General features: G+C 43.2%; 1 protein-coding gene and 1 long non-coding RNA gene across 3 annotated transcripts in view; one reads left to right on the forward strand and one right to left on the reverse strand.

Annotated features, from left to right (window-relative positions):
- Window positions 1-10847, reverse strand: tbx20 (T-box transcription factor 20). The gene is made up of 10 exons (XM_049026703.1): window positions 10815-10847; window positions 9509-9612; window positions 8660-9145; window positions 6933-7167; window positions 5880-6044; window positions 5096-5204; window positions 3730-3888; window positions 3399-3475; window positions 1829-1941; window positions 1-1605 (listed from the first exon to the last, which is right to left on the reverse strand). The coding sequence occupies exons 3-10, from the start codon at window positions 8784-8786 to the stop codon at window positions 1268-1270; spliced, it is 1323 nt and encodes a 440-aa protein (XP_048882660.1). The 5' UTR covers window positions 8787-9145; window positions 9509-9612; window positions 10815-10847; the 3' UTR covers window positions 1-1267.
- The window catches only part of LOC125749435 (uncharacterized), a 24155-nt gene continuing 9978 nt past the window's right edge, over window positions 10756-24932 (forward strand). The window contains exons 1-4 of one of the 2 annotated variants that reach the window (XR_007399919.1): window positions 10756-11094; window positions 11241-11345; window positions 16764-16873; window positions 18502-18599. This is a non-coding gene — a long non-coding RNA (uncharacterized LOC125749435). The remainder of the gene's footprint in view (window positions 11095-11240; window positions 11346-16763; window positions 16874-18501; window positions 18600-24932) is intronic. The other variant, XR_007399918.1, reaches the window with a different exon arrangement.

Consider the following 24932-nt stretch of genomic DNA (forward strand, 5'->3'; position numbering starts at 1 on the left):
TGGCCAACTACACACCAAACCCTGGGTTTACTTTTAAACTACATACAGTCCAGGATAGAAGTAAGCAAAAATTGCTATATTTCCAACAGAAAAAAAATCCTAAGGGTAAATTACCAGTATATTCTTGTATTTACTGAAACACAGACAATGGAGAGTGACAAATGGAGAACATCTGACTGATACATCCATTTCCCTAATTTGTCTGAGAGGGAATGTCTTGACGGTATCTCTGTTCCCCTTTAATCTCACATCACTGTGATTGGCGTAGTGGGAAGGTGGGGGAGGGAAGATGTTCAGGACTCCGCTGTCATTGGAGCCGCTAGCAGTGGAGGCTGCAATCACTACGCAGAACGTTTCACCCAAAGCAGACAAAAGCTCCAAGTACATATAAAGGGTGGAAACAATTCTTACTCTTCCTGTTAGTGGTTTGGTCCTAAGCTTGTTTGAAAAATATCAGGACATGGAAATCATGCTATAACATAACAAGCTGAACAAAAGCTAGAAAAAGTATTTAATTTCTGGTGAAAGTTGAGGCCAAACCACAAAGTCCGAGCACTGAATTGTATTGCCTTGTCCTGATAGTCAGTTTGTCACATACATATACTGATTCTCTTCCCCAGGATTTTTTCATAACTTTTCCACACCTTAAGCAGGACTCTGCCTGCCTTGCAGAATATGTGTTTTGTATTTATGTAAGCTCCTTCCTGGCTCCGTGGAGTCTGGCTACAAAGTATGCAGATTGTCCCTCTGAGGTCACTGTGCCACGTGTGCCAATGTCCGTTGTGGGTGTGTCCTAGTCACATCATGTGACATACTCCTTGTGTCATCATTTCCTAGCCAATAGCTCTTCTCCATGCATGACAGAGGTAAGCCAAGCAGAGAAAACACCAACCCCAGTTGGTGAGATGCTCAACAAGTTTGTGTCCCAAAAAAACTCTGTCCAGAAAACTTTGGCAAAAGGGTTATGAGCTCATCCTCACCAAACAAGGAGAAGGCGAGGTATACTAGTTATGGTCTTTGTACAAATATTTTCTACAGGATCTCCAACCTGCAGAAAGTCCACATTCTTCTGGATTCTTCTCCAGAGCAGCCGACTATGCCGGAGGCTCCAGGTCGTTCACTGAACTTTAACATGGTTTCTTATTTACACTGAGGAGGAACTTGACGAAGATATAGAGAAGGAGGGTTAGGGAGGATGCCTGTTGATGGGGGTTGGATACTGGATGGTGTAGGGGCTGGATCCGGTCTCTGTGAGGGATGGCAGGAGTCATACAAAGGGTGTCATGACCGTGGAGGAATGCCGCAGTCCCTGGATGGCAGCATAGGGCCCCTGCTGAAAATAGTGATGATACCGAGGCATGTGGAAGGAGGGGAAACTGGGCCCACTGCCTGGCATGCTGCTGAGAGCAGAGGGGGTGAGGGGCACGCCCAGCCGTCCATACGGGGGCAAGGAGCCCTGGATGGGGTGGGGCAGCGGGCTGGCCAGCGAGGCGGCGTTGCCCCCAATGGCGGACAGGGACTGTGGGTGCTGGAAGCTGGAGAAGCCGGAGGTGGTGGTCACCCAGGAGCTCAGCGACAGGTTATCTGAAGCTGTGAAGGCGGAGCCTGAGAGACGGAGCCAGGATGGAAGGAGGAGCCATGGGATAGAAACGGGAGGGGGGGGGGATAAAAGAGGATAAAAGACTGGGTGAGATTACTGCTCCGAGCTGATGGAAAAAACATTCAGAATTAATGGGAAAAGCATTTTATTCAGGCCTAATTTACTGTCTGGCCCTTGAGTGTCACCAACGCTCTTCACTGCCTGCACTCGCGCTGCGCAGTTCCTTACCCCGACTGTGAGCGCCGTGTCCATCTTCCCCAAGGCCTTCCTCTTCCCCAGTGTACGTCCGGATGGGCGATCGCGCATAAGAGTGCTTGTGGATCAAACTCTCTACACTTTCCCTACAACAGAAAACCAAACACATCTTCTGTGAATATGCAGGTAGCACAACAGCCATCTTCCCCCCCCCAGAAAATAAACAAAAAAAAACACATAAAACTGAATAGCAGAAAATGCACTATAGAGCATAGTCTGTCAAGACTAAATACGCAAGGTCCCCAGAGCTGTAAGAGTTAAGCCCCTAATAAGTTTGGGGGAAAAAAAATAAGTAAATAGAAATATAGCACATTCACTGCAACTGGTAGACACATTTATCTAAAGCCTGAAACTAAATTTACAATTTCACCCTTTCAATTAAAGTGCATATTTTAATGGAGCTTATCAGATAAGGGCTGCAACTGAACTCTGGAGGGGGCACTAATGACTTGAATGAAGCTGCTTCAGCTAATTCTGTTTCAGCAGAATTTTCATTAGATGCCCCACACAGGTGTCTGGCCTCATCCGTTCATAGGCCCCGCCCACATGTAGTGTGCATGACAGCAAGCCCCCACCTCCCCTCAAGTAACTGCATCAGCTCCGCCCTCACAGTCTCCCCACAGATGCCCCCCCCCGCCTGTAAATTTCCTGGCCCTCGTGGCTCTGCACCATCAAAGACATAGATTCACATTAGCCTCGCAATCGGGTTAGCAAAGTGCAATATCTGTCAGCATGCAATATGAATATGTGTGTGTTTATCTCCGATCTGATCCCTGGAAGGACCTCTCTGCATGGCAAATAGAAGCTGTTTTCAATCAGTTACTCAGACCAATTGAATTACATCATGTTTTAGTGCAGTAACCGACTCCAGCCTAATGCGATTTCTGCAGGTCTCTAAAGATCAATTGATCAGATCTAATTCGTAACCCCTTAAGAGAAGGACTCAGTGTTTGGTTTCGTTTAGCAGGCTGGATTTGGATTTCGGCGTCAGTAGGGATGGTGTGGTTTAATCAAAGCCGCTAATTTAAAAGACTGCGCCGAAAATGACCGGTTTCGAGACGACTGGTGTGCGTGTGTTTGTTTGTTTTTTGTTTTAATTTTTGGTGTTTTAAAAATGAGAAAAAAATGTTTTAAAAGTATGATTAAGTTTTTCCAGGATAATGACTATGTGTTTCGGTTAATGGAAAACACACTATAATTTGGATAATTTGGCTGTAACATTAATTCTTGTTAGTAGGTGGTGGATTCGTGTTTTAGGAGGGAAAAACATTTGGAAAAGGATCGTCTCTATAGACACTGTAAGTATATAAAATCCTCAGATTTCACTATGATATATACAGTGAATGTTAACAGTCTAACAGTCTACGAGTATCAACACCAGCCCCTCTGATTAGTATCCCAAACAGCAACAGATAACAGGCGAACAGGCTCTTCCAAAGCATTCAAGAAGCCCCTGTGTTGCCAAGAGGTTCTTGCTCAAGACAGCGCCTGTCCCGTCTGTTGCGGGATAGAAATGAACAGAGCAAAGTATTATGGGAGATACCTTTCAATGTCGGTCAACCTGGAGGAGTCTCTGAAGCCTTTTGCAAAGGGGTTGCTATCGATTTTCAGCTTGGTGATCTGCAACACAGCCAGTGGAGCATCCAGTTCAAGACCCACCGTCATCGAGAAGTTATGCACAAGTTAGGCAGCATAGCTGTGCAATGTTTTTTTTTTTTTAATTTCTTGGCAAACTAACTAAGCTGACTATGATTATGTGTATATATTAATATTATTCTGAGATATTTTTGAATGATTCTTTGTTACATACCCATCTATCACTCAATGCCCATAATTATGAATCTCGTTTGGGATCTGCTTGGCGTGTGACTCACCAGCTGGTTTTGGTAGGCAGTAACTGCAGTGAAGACGGTCTCCGTGAACACGAAGGTGCGGAACTCCTCGGATTTCAGATTGAGCAGTGAGGCAGTGTGTTCCTTCTTCTTAATGATATGCACTCTGGGCTGGTACTTGTGCATGGAGTTGAGGATGATCTGTGGAGAGAAGACAGGGGTTAGCAGGATGCTCCGACACCCCCCCCCCCCCCCACAGCCAAGACCCAAGGTAGGTCAATCACAAAGGAAGATTTTTTTAAATTTCCTCTTAACGTTCCAAATAAAAAAGTGTCACTGTTCATGACCTAAAGAAATGTCTTCTTATTTAAAGTTATGGGAATCAAATCCGAAAGTTACGCTTCATGACCTAAATATATGCTTTTATGTTTAAAATGTTGGGAACCAAATCAAGAGACCCTGAAAAGGACAAGCAGGTACGGAAAATGGATGGATGGAAATTACGACCTTTAACATTCTTTTCAAACTCACTTTTTTGCGTAATGCTTAAAACGGCTGTACTGAAAGCATAACATAATAATCACCGCTATTTTCCCCAAAAAGAAGCCAACAGTGTAGCAAATTCTGATGGATGTTTTTGAACAAAATACGGCTTTTATCACGGACAGGGCGGGTCTATTTAAAAATGTAGCCTGCTGGATGTATTTATTTTTTTCTCAGTCAAAATACTTTACAACAAACACAGGCGAGTCTTGTTACATACAGGTCTGTACGGACATGTTCCCTGCTCCCAAACACATGACCTTATATAATATTGAATCCAGCCAGTAAGAACTACCAGTGTGTGTAAGGTTTGGAAATTGTAGCAGCCTCCCCAAATAGAATATGACATATGAAATGGCCCAAATGTGTAACGGCCCAGGAAGGAAAATGACAAGGGGCTAATGGACCATATACACCTTATTTCAAACACATACATTATATGTATAGTTATTAGACAAAGGAGTAAAAGCAATTAGACAACCAAAATACTCAACTTTCAAGAGCAACATTGAAAAATGACTTACATGACCACAAAAAAATACATAAATGTATTTCAGATGAGAAAAACATTAAACGTTTATATATAAGTAAGTGTCAGACCTTTGAAATGATCTGAGAAGCACTTTCTAGAGTATGCAGTAAAATTATATATTACAGTAAAATACGAATTTAGCTATTTTTTGTCTTGACTCTTCACCATTACCAAGCAATTTTTTAAGTATTTAAATTTAGAATGTGTTTCAACTGCACCATTTTCGCGCCAGCACTGCGTTTCAGGTTTTTTTTCCTCGTCTTCCGTTTCTGTGCCTGCGATATTCACGAAAGGTGAAACACAAATGAAACGCGAAGCAAATGGAAGACGTACGTGGCCGTGCTGGTCAAGCTCGTTGTTGGTCAGCTTGACCTTCTCGAAGGAGATCATTTGTTTCAGTAGCTGCTCGCCGGTGAATGGGGAGTCGGGATGGACGTACAATCTAAAAAAGAGAGAGAGAAAAACTGGGGTAATTGACGTGTGAACATAACTGCGTGTGCCTTTAATTCGGGTATGCCTAAGAGCCTGATTACCTTAGAAAATCAAATGCGAAACAAAATTACTGTTAATCAACGTAAGAAATAGTCGTCGGCCCTCCTTTCGATACACTCTCGTTGCTTTACTTTAGGGACCACGTATATGGCAGACAAATTCCACAACTATGTATTTGTTTATCATCTAGAAAATATATATATTAAACATTTTTAAATAGGAGATAGGCCTATGCTCGGCGCCCGAAGACAGCGATCCCAAAACCAAATACCGACTATATGCAAAATTGCTCGTTTTATCATCGTTTTGGATTTTTGCTTCCATTATGTGGGGGAAGCATGTGTACAACTGATCTGTGGCCCATTTTGCAAATTCCTCCCAAAGATATAAACTGACCGCAGTCTAATAACTAGCGATAACAGCGTCGTTTGTTATCAGCCGTTGGATTCACATTAAACGCAACATTATCATTATTTGGGTCGAGGATCCAAATTAACTGCGTCAACGAAACAGGAAACAAAATACGTCACTCGCCGTCATTTATCAGCAATGTAAGAGATTAAACTACTGAAATTCAATAAAGCAGATAAAAGAAAAATTAAAATCTGTCCTAAAAAGCACGCACCTTGCCGGCAGAGGGGGGTCCGCTTTCCCCGCCACGAGCCACGACGACCTGTGGTAGGCATATCGGTACCTCTTATTGTCTACGGGCACAATGTCCATCAGCACTATGTATTTGGCGTCCGGCTCCACTCCAGAGAAGGATACTCTGATGGTTGGGAACATTCTTCTGTTGGGAAAAAACGAGAAAACCATGTGAGAAGATTTTCTCTCTGAAAACATGATCACCACCGCAAAGAAAAGTACCAGGAAGGGTAACTCGCTAGGCCTATTACGGACTTCAAGCACTAAGTCATAAACGCTTCTAAAAATAACTCATTTATTTCAAAAAAGAAAAAATAATTGGTTAATTGCATAGTTGGAAATGCAAAATTTCCAGCTTCCATTCCTTAGGAATTTATCAATAAGAAAATCCTATTGCAATAACACTACACTTACAACATATAAAAGGCGACACCTCCGCAATGTTTATATAAAATAGTAATTTGTCTTTAAATGTATCGTAAAATTATTGCAACAGAATGCAGTTGCTCTTCAGAAACTGTCAGGATTAAACATCTACAGTTACGCACAATCTAAACGTTATATTTCATAGTTATAAACAATCAGATAGAGGTTAAAATTATCAGGAGGGAAAAAAAGCAATTATTTTTAAATCATCTGTACAAATAGTTAAATATGTAAAATGCATTTTTAAATATCAATGCATTGAAAAATCAGAGCCATTTTAAACGACGCGTTTAGACACTGTCAAATAAAGTTTACTTTAAATTTATATACCGCATTGTATGAAATTCAAAAACAAATAGGCCTGGGTGAAATATTTCATTCAAAACAGTCAGAAAAATATTTTTAATTTGAAAAAATATTTAATGCAAGTAATAGACCTAGCATTTGTAATCACAATTTGTACCACAAGGACAGATTTAATAAAGAGACAAATCGCATGGTATGAAAAGCTGACATTTTACGTAGCATTCTGTATAATTATTTTTTTTTTAAAGACCAAACAACTTAACAATTAAGATTTCGTTTTCCCTGTATTAAAATAACCTACCTTCCAGATTTAGTGATGATCATTTCTGTGCCGAGATCGTGGAACTTGTCCCAGAGCTCCTTGGTTTCCAGGCTGCAGGAAACCTTTGCCATCTCCTCACTGGGGACGCTCGGCGTGGTGGGGATGAGCGGCTCCGTGCAGATCACGGGCGAACTGCCGCCGAACTCTCCGGCCGCCTCCAAGGCGGACAGGTCCCCCACCGACTGACTGCAGGACGACTTCTCTACGAATTGCTCTGAAAGAATGTTACCACATTTAACACCTTCCTTTCACAATACACTTTTATGATTAAAAAAGGAACCGTTTTTATGTAGCCAGAGAGCTAATATTCTGTAGATGCTTCTAAAAATACACAATTTGTTTTAATTTGCTAGTTAATTTCTTACTACTGTTGTTGGTACAGTAATGATTACTATTGTTATTATTATTACGATTATTATTATTATTATTATTATTGGTAGTAGTAGGGTAATTGTTGTACAGCTTATTTTTAACATTTGTTGAATTTTGCTTGTGATTAATAGAGTACAATCTCTTTTTGAAACCAAAAACATTTTTCATTACAATCGACCAACGGAAATTCATTAAGATTTATAATTAACAGACTACACAGTATACGGAAAATGCAGCTTACAAAACCGAGTCAATTACGATAAGTTTAGCTGGACAAAGATGCGCAGCGTACGACCGTGTAAACTATTTCTCTATAATCACTGCTCCAGCAGCAACTGAATGAGAGCATGGCCGTCATAAGACCTTCATCGTATACTTTAGGCCATGACACCAATGACACTAACTTTGATATTTGTGTTGATGTCGGAAATCATTCGTGCTAATTCCCTTCCTTTTTTTCGTTAAAATTGTGCGCATGGTGCCCGAAGTTGATGACATTGCTGGGCTTTAAACCAAATATAAATTCAAACTGTGTACTTCTCGCTCTCAATATGCATATTTGCAAAGGGTAAAAATAAATGGTGTTACTTTTGTTCTCACTTACACTGCATAGGTCTATGTCGCTTTTCTGTTATTCCCCCGTGTGTTGTCATTTTCAGAAGGCCTCTAACTGCAAGGTCGCAACCTTATTTTTTTCTGCACCTGAAAGCTGCAATATTTCGGACGACAACGTACAAGAAACACGACGATTACATGTTTGTTTTTAGAAAAGGACTCCCGTTCATTTTCATAACTTGGCGCCGACATCCCTCGCTGAATGTTTCAAATGACAGCTGGAACTGCCCGCTTCACTGGGGCGACCCAAAGAGACCCAATGGGTAATTTAGGGTAGACACAAAAGCGATTCGTGCTAACAGACAAATTACATGTACACTTTCAAAGCCGTTATTATTTTGCCTTCCATATCCGAATAACCGGTTACTTTTTTCATTCATTCATGTACACAATTTTAGAATATGTTTTATTTTGGGTTAATAGGATAGGCGGGTATAGTGAATTCATTTATTAAAAATCTCCGACAATGCAGTGACATTGAAATTACGGTGCGTTTTAAAGCGACAAAAGAAGAAATCTGCCTCTCCAGTGCTATTTATACCATACCCTCTTAGATGTTGAATAACGCGTAAATCTTCACATAAAATTAAACATATAATTATTTTATTTGTCAAAGTGGTAACGCTTAAACTGATTCCGCTAACATTTTAATTTGTGATTTTCTTTCGGTGATTATCTTTGTCCACAAAGACAAACGCAGCAGTCTTAAGTCAACTCACCCAGAGGTTTGATAGTGTTTTCCTCCGTGTCCTTGTCCTTAGTTTTCCCACTTGACATAAGAGCGGCGATAGAGAAGGCATTGGCCCTGGAGGAAAGCTGAGGTTTCGTGGAAGACGTGTACTCCATGGCGGGACGGCTCGCTGCAGTCGCCGGAGAAAGTTGCGTATTTGCCAAGCAGCTTCTCCCCAAAGATGCTCTAGGGTGCTGAAAGTTCGGCGCGCCAACTCAAGCTCCCCTTGTTAAAAACCCGAAACAAAGCTGACACAAACGTAAAGTCTTTCAGAGCCGTTTAAAGCTGACCGATGCGGCTGGGCAAGATCATAGCGCGAAATGTTTCCTCGTCAACGCGTCCAGTTTACTGGGATCTTTAACATTGCAATGACTGGACACTTGCGCTCTCCTTAATTTCGGTTCTCCCTCGATCGCTATCGGCGGTAGCCAATCGGCGTGCTGCCCTCCACGTCATCGTTATGCCGTCCTGTGAACTAAATAGCAGGCAAAGAGCCTATTAAAAACAGCTTTCAGTCCAATTTCAACAATTAGGCAAAGCCTGGAGGGACTCTGATTGGACCTTTAACGCAACACTGATAACAAAAAACTATTACTCACTTTGAGTGGTTTAACTTAGAATGATAAAGCTAATTTGTACATGCTAGTATTATAGAATAGCCAGGCTGTTCATGCGTTTATGTTCTTTTTTTGGTCTGCGTTAATTATGGTGGAACAACGTTACTTTGCGCAATCAAAATATCAATTTAAAATGATATCTTTTTGGACCATTGCAGCAATGGCACAAATCAAGGACGTGTGCAAAATGTGTATTAAACATTATTAATTTATTAAAATACCTTAGTATTACTATAAATCGATGATGTGAGAGACATTTGATGCCGTACGAATGACAGCTGCGAGCAGGAATCGTGAACCTGTCCGTGGTAGTGGCAGGACTCGTCTGTGTAAAAAAAAAAGCAATAATAATTTACAAAAACTATGTATACTACATTTTAAAATATTTTAAATGGTAAAAAACGCATTTTGAGCACAAAATCCGTCAGAATATGTCCTGGTGTTGACCACTGGTTGATAGTAATAAGTATGACGAGCCACGGACGAGGGTTAATGACACATAATTAATATAAATATTGAAATAATCTTTAATCCGCGATTGTATTATTATTATTATTATTATTATTATTATTATTATGTAAGGGTTCGGTGCCGGACAATGTAACTTCGACTGCGTGTTCCGCGTTACGGAATAGCCTAGAACAAAAATGACTGTTACAGTCACTGGTCAACAATAATCGCAGCAGTAATAGTAGCAATAATAAACGCAATTACAGGTAAAACTTCATTTAGTATTGTACTCATTACACGTGGAGAAATGGGTAGGCGTATATATTTTTTGTCATTAGATCCCCGTTACCATTTCATCCTTCGATAACGACACAAATCCTTCTAGACGCCACCTCTGTTCGACGTGTTTAGCTAATTTATTTTCTTCGATCCCACAGTCTGCTAACTCGGGGACGTGCAAGTGTGGCGTACAAAAAATGGCAATGCTGCGCCAGGAAGAGTCGATTGATATTGTGTGGAACGTATTTAAATAAAGTTGGTTGCAAAACAAGAATGCTCGCTGCATAATAATAATAATAATAATAATAATAATAACAACAACAACAACAGTGCACCAATTAAGAGGGTTAGTCAGTCTTAAGGAAATGTCAACGTCCACGTTAAAACGACGGCATGTAGTCACATCTGTTGCACATTCTAATATGTACTTTTATTTCGATGATTTGTTTTCATTTTGAAACCTTTAACATGTACATGTGTCTCGTTTGTTCGTTCCTTCGCGATTTATAGCTGCCGAGCTCCTCTATAAATCCAATTTCAGAAAGCACGGTTCCCACCTTGTCGCACTGACTGCCGCTCGTCTTATGTATATAAATATATATTTTCAAAGCGCTGACACCGTGGTTTCTCGGGCAACGAATCACCTTTCAGCCTCAATGTCACTCAGCCAGAGAAATGGACGCTTATATAAACAAGAACCCGAGATCTACAGCTTTTTAAACCTATTAGGTGACTTCGAAATGCAAATCCCGTGCTGCAGATATATAATAAGGGACCTGGGTTGACAAATTAGATTACCTTTCAATTGCCGGTGGATAATGTGCTAAAAGCTTTGCCACTTAGTGTAACTCCTTACTGAAAATTATTCACACATTGGGGGCTACTGTTCTTGCGGCTGAATGCACTTCTTAAAGATACAGCAAACCCTGAAACGGAGGTCATTGTCAACAGAATAGTTTGGCAGCTTGTAATTCAAGCGAGTTAGGCCCGTAACATTCGATAACCTGGAACCAATAATGACCGCATATGACAAAGACAAGAGGATGTTTCCCAGCGAAATTAAATGTCATTGCTTTCGGTAATACAAGGCACATCAGCCTCAGTTCACCACGTTTTAAGTTTAAAAGAATGTTGTGCAATGTTGTCTATTTATTTAATAATTCGTTTTCCTTTGCGTTTCAGTGATTCAGTGAATAACTTTAGTAATTGCCTTTTATTTTACAGTGGAATAATCAGTGACGCGAGAGCGCTTTAAAAACATGCACGGACTATGAATGGAAATACGTTAAACTGTGCTTTTCTTACGCAAAACATAAAGCGTGGGGAAAGGTAAGTTTCATGTCACATTTTTGCATGCTATGTTGTTATCAAATCCAGTGTCCACACAGCTGTTTGAAATTTTACGATAGTTAGGCCCGCACGTGAGGAAAAAAAACGCGTAAATCTAAAAACTAATAAAGATTAAATTCTAAAGATTAAATATAAGATGAACTAATACCATCTAATAACAGTCTATTTCTATAATTTACACCATTGATTCCTCCACATCTAACGCCAGTCTTTAGAGGGAGGCAGATGCTCGCCATGAAGTTCTTAAAAGTAACGATTTTTGACCAGATTCCTCTCTGTAACAGTTTGAGCTGTAAATGAATGCCGTAGTACGAATAGGCTTACGTATTTATCACCATAGACACCCATAGATTTAACTCTTTATGTGCGGTCTTTTGCTCACTTAAATCCAAATTAACCTATACAAGCACAAGTACATTTCATTATGAAACATCACCCCTGACAGGTTTTACGTTTTGACCTCCTGTTTATATGGGATAATAATTGTGCTAATTTGAAGTGATTTTACATTTGCTCGGCTTCATTTTAATTACTTTAATTAGGAATAAACAACCTGCCATCATTGAAAGATGGCTCGGCCTGGACATAAAGGCACGATTAAAGATGTTTAATCGTGATAACTAACATCTCCGTGTATTTCGCTCAGTATGTTTTTTACATAATAAATAATATAGCTACTACGAATACATTTGAACAAACAGCAGAATAAACCAACAAAACACAAACCATTACTGAACTGAAAATGACAGAACAGTAAGCACCACATCATCAAATTAATATTTTAAGTTAGTATCATTTAACTAGAAATAGCCCATACAGAAATAATATAAAGATCGGAGAAATGCTGGAGGGCTGATGGTGACGGCGACGGTTATTATTATTGTTGTTTATTATGTCATTCTCCAAAAATTGATAACTGAAATTTCTTAATTTTATGTTCTACTAAACTCAGAGGAACATATATTTTATCGGTGTTTATGATAAAGCCGAAGCTTAATTATTAATTATACATTAACTATTCACTTATTTAGATAAAATATAGAAGCGGTCACAACGGTGTTAACGTACGCCATGGACTATTTATTACTGTCGATCTACAGATCGCTTCTATGGATTAATGTGCTGTTTCAGACAATGCGGGACCTACAATGCTTCAGGATTCTGAATTCAGTGTTTAAAATACGATGCATATGTGTTTTATTTCATATTTTCTTACAAGTTAAATAACGAACATGAAAAATCTTTATTTAAATATTCGTAGTAGCATAGCCGGTGACTTAGGTTTAGTGCATTATATTTTGTTTTCCAAAATTCTTAATTTTATTGTTTTTACATTTTGGTCCTACAATACGTTTTGTCCGCGGTTATTTCATAAATGCTCTTAATTATATCCTATGAATTACTCTTAACCGTCTCACTTGGCCTATAGCTAAACCTCTATGCATTTGAAAATTGTAATTATTTGTGATACTGTACTTTTTACTGGCATTAAGTAAAGTACATTTAGGGCCCAACCTTCTCTTAAAGTTGGATTTTGGTACTTTTGCTCTGTTCTGCTGTTGAAGGGAGTATAGTGATGTTTAAAAGCTACGGTTTTTTTTATCGGTCCGGGTTTTTTATGTATACCTACTTTGTCTTGTACAAGAGACAGTGATGTCGGGGCGGAAGCACCCAAAAGATACCCCAGTCTGTTAGAGCTCCAGCCTCTCTGGACTGTCTTTCACATAAAGGCGCCGCGGTGTTTTTACAGTGTCCGACGGCTGATAGCCCCCTAAATGTCATCGGTATAGGAAAACAAAAACAAGCAAAGAAATCTAGGGACGGTACGAAATGCTTAGGAGGGCTTTTTCCTAGTCTTGGTGTTTTTAAAAGGGAGAAAGCTTACGTCCGAACGATATTTCCACAGAAAAGAGATGAAGGGGGGAAACAGTGCAGTGATTGAATTGTACGCCGCACTAATGCTGCCGTAATGAAATGATTGCTGCCGTTCTGCCCGACACACAATCTGATTCGACCTCCGCCCACCAGAGATCTCGGCCAGCGCTAGACCCCCTGGACCTTCCTGCAATGTAATCCAAAAATCAACGATAATTTCACAATTAATGCTCGCAATTTGCCCTAATGCTCATATAAATCGTGTTAGGCGTAGCCGTACGTCGTGGCATTCTCTAAATGTTTTATGGCTATGTTTATCATTTATCAGTTATAGCAAGACAATACTAACACTCTCTGAATGCTCAATGCGTATACCGTAACACACACATAATAATAATAATAATAATAATAATAATAATAATAATAATAATAATAATAAACACGTTTCAGACATATTAACCTGCACAAAATGTATTTATATATTTACATATATGATCAGCCACTTACAATCCTACCATAATTAGTTGTAATGAAATCGGCTAACCTACAGGGTTATATATTCAGGAAATGTATCCGGATATCTAGGTAATTAATTATGCTACTTGAGCTGCAATTCATAGCCGTGGAGCAAAGTACAACTTAATCAATTGAAGTTCAATTTTTAAGTTACTGACATATCTGGCAATAACATTGTACTGATAAAATGACAACCTTTTTCCCGAGGTGGCGTTTCCTTGTAAATTTAACTTAGTTGCTGAACATACATCCAAACATTACATATAGGGGGTTTAACTTGTTTCATGGTAACAAATGTTTCAAATGTCTTCAAATATCCTTCAGGGGTTTCATGTTAAGTGATGTTTTTGGTTGTGTGTTGGTTATTTTATTTGACAGTTATGTTGCAGGTCAGTAGATTTGCTTTCTATGGATTCTGGAGAATGGGAATGGATTCAGGACAATAGGGATGGATTCAGGACAATAGGGATACTTTAAATTTACAGGGGTGTTGGGGAAAGTAGAGTTTTTGGCTACATTCTTTGTATACATATAAATATAAATTACTCATTAGCTGACAGGGGAAAGATAATACAAATGACAACATTTCGAAGCACAAATTAGAAAATTTCTGCCACTGTTCCTTATGTCCTATTTCATCCAGTATTATTTTTTGGGGGTCGTCCAGTGCAGCAGCCTGGTGATCGCCAGTTGGGGGGGGGGGGGGTATCTTTGTACGATGCATCAGATTAGCACCATGCTGAGTCACCCTTATGGACCCCCCCCCCCACTGATCCCTGCTGATTGTGCATTTAACATTGGATGGACTGGAATGAGGGGAAGCCGTAGATCAGGCTCGTTAGGCACACAAGTCATAACACGAAGAGGGGGGGCTCAACCAACATGCTAACAGGAGGGGGGGGTGGGTGGTACATCACCCAACAACCCTATTTGCTCACGGTCAACCAGCCCTGGGATGTATGGAGATTTTGAACGAGGCCTCCAGCTCTGGTGATGAATGATTCTTGGATGGTGTGGACAGTGCTCCTTGTTCTGCTCTAAGCCACACAGCACACAGCGCCCCCAAAAGGCCCATCTAGAACACTACTCAACCCCGAGTGAATAGCGATTGTTCTGCGTTTCAATTATTTTACAGCTACATAGCAGGTATTGTTATCCAATCAGCTAATTACAGGTTTAGCATTTTATTACATCAAAGCAGGCCAATCACCTGTTTCCATCACATTATCTAGCATTCCTCTGAATAGTCTTGCCTATGAATTTTTTCGGTCCCAGGTCCACCTAGATAGGTACAGGGACCATTCTGCACTTGGGCGTAACCAGAATTCTGGAATGTGCTTCGACAGACCCTTAATTTACCTAACTTCTCTCTATCGTTATTCTCTAAGACGCAGCCCACCTTGATTATTATATATAATGGATGCTTTCTTTGTCAGGACTATGTGAAGACATTTCTGGATGCTAAACATGACACAAGCATAAGGGTAGGTGCAGAAAAGCAGTAGAACATCACATGTTTCCATATTATATATATATTTCTGTTGCTGATGAATACGGCTGGGTGGTGACCTTGAAACGGTCAGACGTGGCTATTTCAGACAGAGGTGTGCATGTGTGTGGCGACTTTAGCAGCCCGCAAATCCCCGCAGTCTCCGAATGAACAGGGAAAAGCTTCCAGGGAACAATCTGCTTGTCCTTCCTGCCATCTAGACACGAATATTGAATTTTCTTCTGGTTGAACAAATGTATGAGTTCTAAAGGGAATGTTGGACTTGATGTGCTGTGTGAATGATCGAACGGTCCCGGTGGTTTAAGAAGTGTCCAAATGTGGTTTACAGGCGTTCAGGAGGACTGCCTGGGCCTGCCCCTGGGGGGGGGGGGGGGGGGGGGCAAGTGCGACAGACAGGGAGGTAAATGCTTTTCACAGTGTGGCACTGGCTGGCCTCAAGTCTTTAGCAAAGACGTGGCTGCGATAAAAGCCTCAGGTTGCAGCTGGGAGGAAAGGGAGCATTTCTGTGTCGGCCTCCAGCCTGATGACATCTTATTAAGAATCATTTTTGTCCCCTGCGACTTGCCATAGGCAGGATTTCCCACCATCCATGGCGACTTCCATTCTGAAAGTGCCAAGCTAGTGATTTTGTCCTTTATGGAAAGTCACTGCTTTTTTGTAACTTTGACTTTTGGTTCTTTGTTCCAAATGTTCAACTTTTCGGAATTATGCAATTAGGGCACTGTACCCCAACCCGCACAGGAGACTCACATTTTTTAGTTCCTGGACTGTCTGTCGGTCCCCGAGGATCAGATTGGGATTAGAGCATGCTGCCTTGGAGATGAATTCAAGTGGATATTGGGGTCTGAGCCTACAGCTTCTGCCCCGTCCAGCCCATAAATACATGCCTATACATGCCTTTATATGGAATTTGACATGTCAGCAATCTCTCCCCCCTAAAACTCAGAGTTTCTGTAAATACGCTCTTTAAGATGAAACTGACAGCAATGTGTGTTGCATCTGAGCTTTTCATGCATCCATCTTCAGCGGCTTGTCCTTGGAAGGATGGGACGGGGGCTTAGAGCCTATCCCAGGCAGTGGGGGCACCCCCTGGACAGGACTGCTGTCCATTACAGGACACACATGTGCATACACACGCATAATCATACAGTACTGACAATTAGGAGACACCTAAACCACGCCGATTACCCTACATACTACATACATTGCCAGGTCAAAAAAGAAGTTGCCCATTTGAATTTTTGGTGGGACCAGCATTAGCTGTGATCATGGCATACATTCGCCAGTGCATTGTTTCCACGTGCTTATGCTACACATAAATAGTGATTTTCATCCAGATTTGCATTAATTTCTCGTATTGATGAGTGAAGTCGAACCACTCTGTAAGGTCTTCTCCAACACAACCTGAAGACTTTCAGTGGGGTTAGGGTCAAGACTCTGTGGCCAAATCATGCGTGAAAATGATTCGTCCTGCTCTCTCAACCACTCTTTTCTAGTTCGAGCCCTGATGAATCTTGGCATTATCGTCCTGGAATATCCCCATGCCATTAGGGAAGGAAAAATCCACCGATGATGGATGGAGGTGTAACCTGGCCAGTAGATTCAGGTACTCAGCTGACTTTACTCTATTGCTGCATAATTTTGCTGAGCTGTAACAGCTGATCCACTCACTGGCTCTTAAGTATTTACTTATTTAGATTCAAATGGGCAACTTTTTTTTTTTTTGGCCGGGAAGTGTATCTGCACTGTGTGCGGAAACCAGAGTCATTTGTAACGTTCAAGTTTAAACCAAACAGCATGTTTAATCCCATCCCCATGTCTCATCCTGACTGGGCCAACCTGGACGAACGTCTCCCACTGTGAACCGCTCGGGCCAGAAAGGTGCCCTTGCTTATCTGAGGCTCCTGCGGTTTATTTGCTGTTCAGCCACACGCTGCACATTCTGAGGTTCTGTGGTTGCGGTGGGGTGTTAACAGTCAAGGGAGGAGCAGAGAAGCGAGAGTATCTCATGTGCAAAGAGCACTGTTAATTCCCTGGACTTTAGCCCCCCTGGAGTCCCCCCTCCCCACCCCTCCTTTACTTACGGCACAGTGAAAATTGCACCAAGAAAGCATTAGCACACATGTCTGTGAACCCCACCATGTCCCAGCTTGTGGGGTGGCAGGTATCACCTGCTGAGGGGTAACACTGTCGAGGTCATGTGGTGGGGGGTGCGGGGGGGGGGGGGAAGGGGCGGTCAGGATGATGTTATTCAAGTCTGATATTATTACTGTGGCACAAAGGACAGGCCCGGTATGCTGCGTGTGTAATCTGCCATGTTCAATACGCCAAGGAACCACTGTGCGTGGAGCCTCTCTGAGAACTAAACTATACAGGTGTCATTCTGTATCTTGAACTGGGAATTTCGGAAAGAGCTGGGACAGGAGTCAAACCCACAAACTGGGAAATGTGAGGTCACAGTGTTACCCAGGGAGCGACTCTATCCTCCAGAGTAGGATCAACCTTCTGCTTCAGGGTTGGCAGATGCCTGCATCCACTTGGGCCCAGATCCACCTTCCTTGGTGCATCTTGACTGAGTGGAATAAGACAACTGAGCAGGAATGGAAAGGGTTAGAGATGATAAGGGCTTTTAACCTTTGGATAAAATACCATCGTTGGATTTATTAGCTTCATAACAATGGTGTGTCTACCTGTATGACCAAGATGCAGCCAAAACGAGATAAAGCGAGAATCTCATGAGAGTCTTACTCAGACTGGCTAACAAAGCCTTATGTCTCACATTAAGGGTCATTACTCTTTACACACTGAAGTGTCGAAGTTATAACTCAGCTGGTTAAGTTTTATGGTTTGGGTCGTTGGAAAGCAGACAGTCATTCATGCTTTACGGGACTCGTTTAATCATGTCCCAGCGAATAAAATGTTTATGTGAACATTTTATGAGTCGCTCTTAGTAAGTGATTATGCAGAGTGGTATGGGGCCCATTGTGTGTGTGTGTGTGTGTGTGTGTGTGTGTGTGTGTGTGTGTGTGCCTCAGATGGACTGGCATCCCATCTAGGTTGTTCTCTTCCTCATGCTCAGATCACCTTGGTCCACTAGAGGGTAAGAGGTCATGGAAGATGCATGGAGCACATTACCACACCGTGTTACTCCATTGTGGCTTAAACATTTGCGCTGAATTGCTTGCATTTTAGTTTTATTTTAGCCCACCTGCACTTCTCATCTGTCCTCCTCAGAGCAGACGTGAAACATCCAGAAACTTCGAGGAACGTGCTGTCTGTGTAGAACCTTAAAGCCCCAGCAGCTGCCTGTCCAGTGGCCTCAGGGACTGTCGGTAAGGTCTGCAGCAGGACGCATTATGTGTCTGTGTCAGTCTGATTTGTGTCTCTGTATCTGTGTGTCTATGTCTATGTCTCTATGTCTATGTGATTTGTGTCTCTATGTCTATGTCTCTATGTCTATGTGATTTGTGTCTCTATGTCTATGTCTATGTGATTTGTGTCTCTATGTCTATGTCTATGTGATTTGTGTCTCTATGTCCATGTGATTTGTGTCTCTGTGTCTGTGTCGCTATGTCCATGTGATTTGTGTCTCTATGTCTGTGTCTCTATGTCTATGTCTCTATGTCTATGTGATTTGTGTCTCTATGTCTATGTCTATGTGATTTGTGTCTCTGTGTCTATGTCTCTATGTCTATGTGATTTGTGTCTCTGTGTCTATGTCTCTATGTCTATGTGATTTGTGTCTCTATGTCTGTGTCTCTATGTCTATGTCTCTATGTCTATGTGATTTGTGTCTCTATGTCTATGTCCATGTGATTTGTGTCTCTGTGTCTGTGTCTCTGTGTCTGTGTCTTGTCTGTTCTTGCTACTATAGGTCCGCTTATTGACAACATCTGAAGATAGATGTATGCCTGTTTTGGGGAAATAGGGTACAAAAGGTAAATGATAAGAATTTAATGAAGAGTCACAAACACAAGAAAGCCTTCTCATTTAGGCCATAGTCTGTGAATGTGTACAGAGAGGCCTGCAGTCTGTGTTGAAGAGGAGCTGAGAGCTTGGGGTCAGAGGTCAGAGGTCAGTCAGCTATGGCAGATAACGATGCAAGAGGGACAGGCTGATGGAGGAGTGGGCGGAGTGCTCGTGTTACCAGGCCAGCCTGGAGACTGCTGTTGAACCCTTGAACAAGCACTTAGCCTAATCAGAATTATGTGCAAATATCCCAAATGAATTAGGTAGCTAATTAGAATGTTTATTACTACAATATTGTTCATTATTAGCTTTATCAGCGATCCATTTTCATCCTACTCAGGGTCGCAGGCTACGGGCACAAGGCAGAGAATATTCCAGGGCACACTGACAATTCACAGCTATGGGCAACTCAGTAACTCCAATTAACTTCCGTCTGTTTTTGACTGGGGGGGGGGGGGGGGGAACCAGAATACCCACAGGAAACTCCATGATGACACGGCGAGAACATGCAAACTCCGCACACATGGAACCCTGGTGGAAGCCTGAACCCAGGTCCCAGAGGTGCGAGACGACCAGGCAAACCTATTTGTGCTGAGATGACTGCAGTTTTTAAGGTTTTAACTGCCAAATCATGCCAAGGTGACACTAAGGTCGTCCGTCTCATAACCCTGTGTATCTCTGATGGGTCCCTCAGTACCGCAATGCTCACGCCTCGCATGAAGTGCTCAAGCAGCCTCGTGGAGGTTAGCCCGGCCGCGTGAGACTCAGCCTGCGCCTCCCGCCATGTGCCGCGACCTCTGACCCCTGAGACATTCCACAGTCATGCTGCCTCCGTACAAGGCACCCAGAAAGGGGGGGGGGGGTGGACCCAGCAAACCCAGCAATATACCTGGGGAACATACAGGGAGGTTTATATCACTCTGGATCAATGGGGTGAAGTTATGGCTAGTCTGCGATCCTTGAGCCCCCGGGTGAAACTGATGTATCCTGATGTAACTGAATGCGTTCTAGATTCAGACCTACCCAGTGGCCTTGCTTCTGCCTTTGAGTTCACCAGCTGAACATAGTGTGACACCATAGCCCTCATCTGAGCAGCGGTAAGGTAGCTATGGCGACCGTGCCCCAGCATCTCCTCTCTGATCGTCTGTCATGTCATCATCGTCGCGCAGGATCAGAATATCAGCTCGACACTAACGCCTCGGCCTCATAACATTAGGGGGATGTAAGTGCCTTCAGATTCTGGTGGGATGTAAGATACGGACGGCGTTGTGCCGATGAAGGTTTGCGTGAGTGAGTGTGTGCGTGCTGTGGCGGGGGGGGGGGGGGTGGTATTAGAAAAATCTGTCCTCTAAACCCCTTCAATCCTGACTGCACCCCCCCACCGAGAGTGACGGAAGATCAGAGCCAGGCATCCAGCACAGGATACATTAGCAGCCTTAACTCCAGATTACAGTAGGAAATGGCCTCCTAACCTGTGGGGGCTGATCATTCCCGACGGGCTGTCACTGACCCCCCCCCCCCCCCAGATACAGCCTTTTTTTTATACCAACCTCCCCATTTCTTATCCAGTAATGTAATGAAATCAGCATGACAGCACACAATGACATTCTACAGAGTGCCGCGTCGTTATTGGGCTTGTAATCCCTCCTTTTGTCCAATTATGCCAGACAGGAAGTGCATTACACGATAGTTTTTCGATGAGGCCCCATGAAGTTATGGCCTCGACGTCCTCACGGCGTAACCCCCCTACCCCCCCCCCCCCCCGCTCCCCATCAATAACAACCAAATACGGGAAGAGCACTTACTGGTGGAGTCTGCCTCACTAACTTTTTATCTTGTTAATGGGTGGGTTCTTTTGCTGCTTAAATCGGCTCCTTTTTATAACGTTTTAGAATAGATGCCGTGGTGCTTCTCCATGCTGGGACGGTTCCCCTAATGCGGCCGCCCCCCCCCCCCCCCCCCCCCTTAGCCCTGAAAGCTCAGGTGAGCCCGGATGATATCACCTGCTGGCCACTCTTTCCTTAAGCGACGTTCCTGACAGGAAGGGCTGAGTGGAGTCGGAGAGTTGATGTACAGACACCCCCCCCCCCCCCCCCCCAGACCGCTCTTATCTGCCGAGGGGCTGGAGACAGTGGCTTCCCCCCGGGTTGCGAGGAGCCAGGCTGTGCTGATAAGCCGGGATCTAGGCGTGCTGGGAGCCATGGCTATCTGCCCCCCCCTCGGCACCCACCCACCCCCCAGACTGGGCAACACAGCCCTCTGATAGGCATGTGGGAGCCCACACATTGGTGGTTGCCAAGGGATAAGGCAGGATTTAGGTGAGAAGGAGGCGTGGGATCGGGGGTGGGGGGTGGGGGGTGTCCCTTTGGGAAGTCGTGGCGGCTGGGAGGGGCTGAGCGTGGGTGGGACATCGGGTCCCACGAAGCCGCCATGGAGCGGAATTCCCCAGCCACAAGCTTTCGGACCCCCCGCGGCCCCCTGGCCACTCCATCCGGGTGATGGGGCTGTTGTTCTTCCTGATAGAATCACTGTTATCAGCAGCTCAGCGAAGCTGCCGGACAGAACATTTGCCAAATTCTGCTGATGCCAGGATCCGGAGTGGAGGACGACATGATAAAGGCGCATTAGACAGGGGACTGTGGCGTACGCTGATGCCGCTGCAGTCAATAAGCGCCCAAACTGCACAATTATGGGTGTAAATGCTCAGATCAACAAAGAGATGATTTCATTTTGGGTTTAGTGGAGATGTCAGGGGCTTCATTCAAAATAATTCTCTCGTATGGTGAAGAAGCCCAGGGTGTCCAAGGTCTTATGTCCTGTGTTTCTCTGGGAGGGATCTGGGCTCTGCGTGACCCTGTATTAATGTCACGTACAGTGAGAGAATAATTTATGCCGAATAGGTTAAGGGAGTAAGATGCCAAAGTAGCTGATCTACAGACCTGTGATGGTCGTGGATCATTCTGGAAGTCAAGATACCGGCGTTGTTGTTGGTTGTACGACTAGTTTTAATGACTGGTGCTGTTATACCATTATGCAGTATATGCCATGAATTAACCGAGAGTTCATACTGTGATGCACAATATTTTGTCCATGGAATGCTATGCTGTCAGAGTTGGAGATTAACCTTGACAACAGGTCCTCTGTGGAAGATACCGGTCATACTTGTAGCATGTGAGACAGCCAGGTGGATATTTGAAGGCTCTGAAAATGGCTCTTCCAGTTTGAACGAAGTGATGTCACTATTTATGGGTCAGCGATGTCGACTGGTGATACTGGTGACTTTCTCGGTCCATCCAATTGGCTGTGGGTGCTGGCAGCTTCTGACGGACTCGTCGTTGACGGGAATCAGGTCTCCTCACCACAACGAGCACGTTCTCGCCGGTGAGGCAATCGAGGGGAAGAGTAAGAAGCGGATCCCCTGCTGTTGGCCTTAATTAGATTTGACAGCGCCTGGTGAAGTCAGAGTTTTTTGACGCCTGCTCTGACAGAGCTCTGATTAGGAGACATGGCTTGTGTCAGGGGGGCGAGGTGTAAACCCGGGCCGCTGAGAAACCAGGCAGACCTCTTTCACAACTTTTGTTTTATTATTCCAATACTGATTGAAAAGAATTAAAATTCATAACTGCATCAAAACACCTCGGAACAATTTCTTGCATTGTTTAATTACATTAGGTAACACGTTCCATGAAAACAATGTCTGTAAGAATCTATGAATACACTCATAACACATTATAATGCATTCATAAGGCATTATAAATGTGTCAAATATTTATGAAAATGCATAACGCATAACTATGCTTATTATGTATTGTGAATGCTTTAAGAAGCTCGTATCTATACCACACTATACATACCTTCATAATGCAGCATATGATCTTATGAAGTATTATAATCATCATTATAATCCATTTTGAAGTTGCTTTAATGCTATAATTATTTCTGGTTTTAATCAGTGAGTAACTCCCACCCCCTGGAATTGAGACTACATATACAAATTAAAGATGCAAACCTACACTCAGCAGACCAGAAGATCGACTGGCCCAAGAGTACCAGTAAAGCACAATCACCGATCATTTCGCTTTTTAAATATCCAAACATGCACGTATATCTTCAAATCCCATTGTATACAGGCTGTGTGTCTGACTATGGTCAAAAATGGTGGAGATCTTATTAGCCAATGCCCAGAGTGCCACACTCTCACAGCCAATAACATGAGCAGAGAAAGAAACACAGAGCCTGGGATTGTGGGTAATGGCTGTCAAACCAAAGGCTGCAGATTCAGGCCCCGAGATGAATATCAGATGATTAGCAGCAGGTGTTTGGGTGCTAAGGCTCTCTGCACCCTGCTGACACCCTGGTTTTGGGGCCCGGGGGCCAGGTCATGCTGAGAAGGTAAAGGGCAGCAGAATACTTTGATAACCACTCAGAAGTTGAGGTTCCCCGGTCCCTGTGCTCCCCTGCTTCACAGAGGTGGGGGGGACCTTTCTGGCCACTTTGATGGGCGGCTGCCATGTTTGTCTGTGACCCTATCGCTGCTCTTGGCACAGAGACACTGAACAGAACACCCCCATCCCAGACCCTGATAGCAAGGCTAATGACAGAGCCGAACAAACAGCAGGGAGCCTGTCTCAGCACCGCAGTATGGACTGGGAAGGCTGGGAGGACTGGGGTATTGTTAGGGTGTTTGGGTGACAGGGAGGGAAAGAGAGGGGAAGGGGAAGAAAAGGATTGAGGGAAGGTGACAAAGGAGGGAAGCAGAGGAGGAGAGGGAGGGATGGAGTAAGAGGGAGCCGGATAAACAGGAAGAGGAGAGAGAAGAGGGACAGAAGGAAAGGGGGAGAGAGAAAGTCAGGAGATGAGAGGAGAGGAAGAACAACAGTTACAGAGAGAGATAAAAGGAAAAGGGTTGTCATAATTGATATAACGAAATAAACGATGAAGCGCTGTGGGTGTGAATTTGAACTTGAGATGGAGAGAGAGACAGAGAGAGAAATGAGGAAAAGAAGGAGGGAAAGTAGCAGGGAGTCTGGCTGGAGGACTGTGCTGATAAGGATATGAGGATGCCAGAGAGGGGGTTAAGGGAGAAATGTCTGCCCCCCCCCAAGTGTGCACAGAGAGACCGTGTGTGTGTACAAGTGTGTGTGTGTTTGCACACTGTAAGCCTGACTGGCTCCTCTGTGTGTGACTGTCTGCATGCTGTGTGTGACTGTCTGCATGCTGTGTGTGACTGTCTGCATGCTGTGTGTGACTGTCTGCATGCTGTGTGTATGAATGCTCTGGGGCCATTGGTATGACTGCTGTGTATCTGAGTCTCTGTATATTGTTTGTGTGTGTGTGGTGTGTTTGTGTATGAGTGTGTGTCTCACATGCCCTCAGCGCCCCCCCCCCCCCCCCCCCAAAAAAAAAAAAAAAAACCATTAAAAACCCATCGTCACACAGGCCTTAGACAGGGATGTGGATTTAAAATCACAAACTGATTTTATAAAAGGTCAAGTCACATCTCCAGATGCTGTGATACAGGCGTTGTAGAAATGATGAAAACTTGATACATGCTTCATCACCAAGGAATATTTTCATATATACTTACAATAAACTAGGTTAATTGTTTGAAAAAGGTATGTGTCACTTTAATATCTGCAAACAAACAGTTTGTCAGAGAAGTGAAACTGCAGGGATCGGCCCCCGGGCAGCCATGT

Source organism: Brienomyrus brachyistius, chromosome 9 (assembly GCF_023856365.1).
Source record: "Brienomyrus brachyistius isolate T26 chromosome 9, BBRACH_0.4, whole genome shotgun sequence".
NCBI lineage: Eukaryota > Metazoa > Chordata > Actinopteri > Osteoglossiformes > Mormyridae > Brienomyrus > Brienomyrus brachyistius.

Coding starts and splice junctions, on each gene's coding strand:
- tbx20 (XM_049026703.1), bottom strand. CDS start 8,786: ATGGAGTACACGTCTTCCACGAAACCTCAGCTTTCCTCCAGGGCCAAT. Junction 3,476..3,729: donor CTGCCTACCAAAACCAGCTG/GTGAGTCACACG, acceptor GCTGTGTTGCAG/ATCACCAAGCTGAAAATCGA. Junction 1,942..3,398: donor AGGTTGACCGACATTGAAAG/GTATCTCCCATA, acceptor TTTCTGTTGTAG/GGAAAGTGTAGAGAGTTTGA.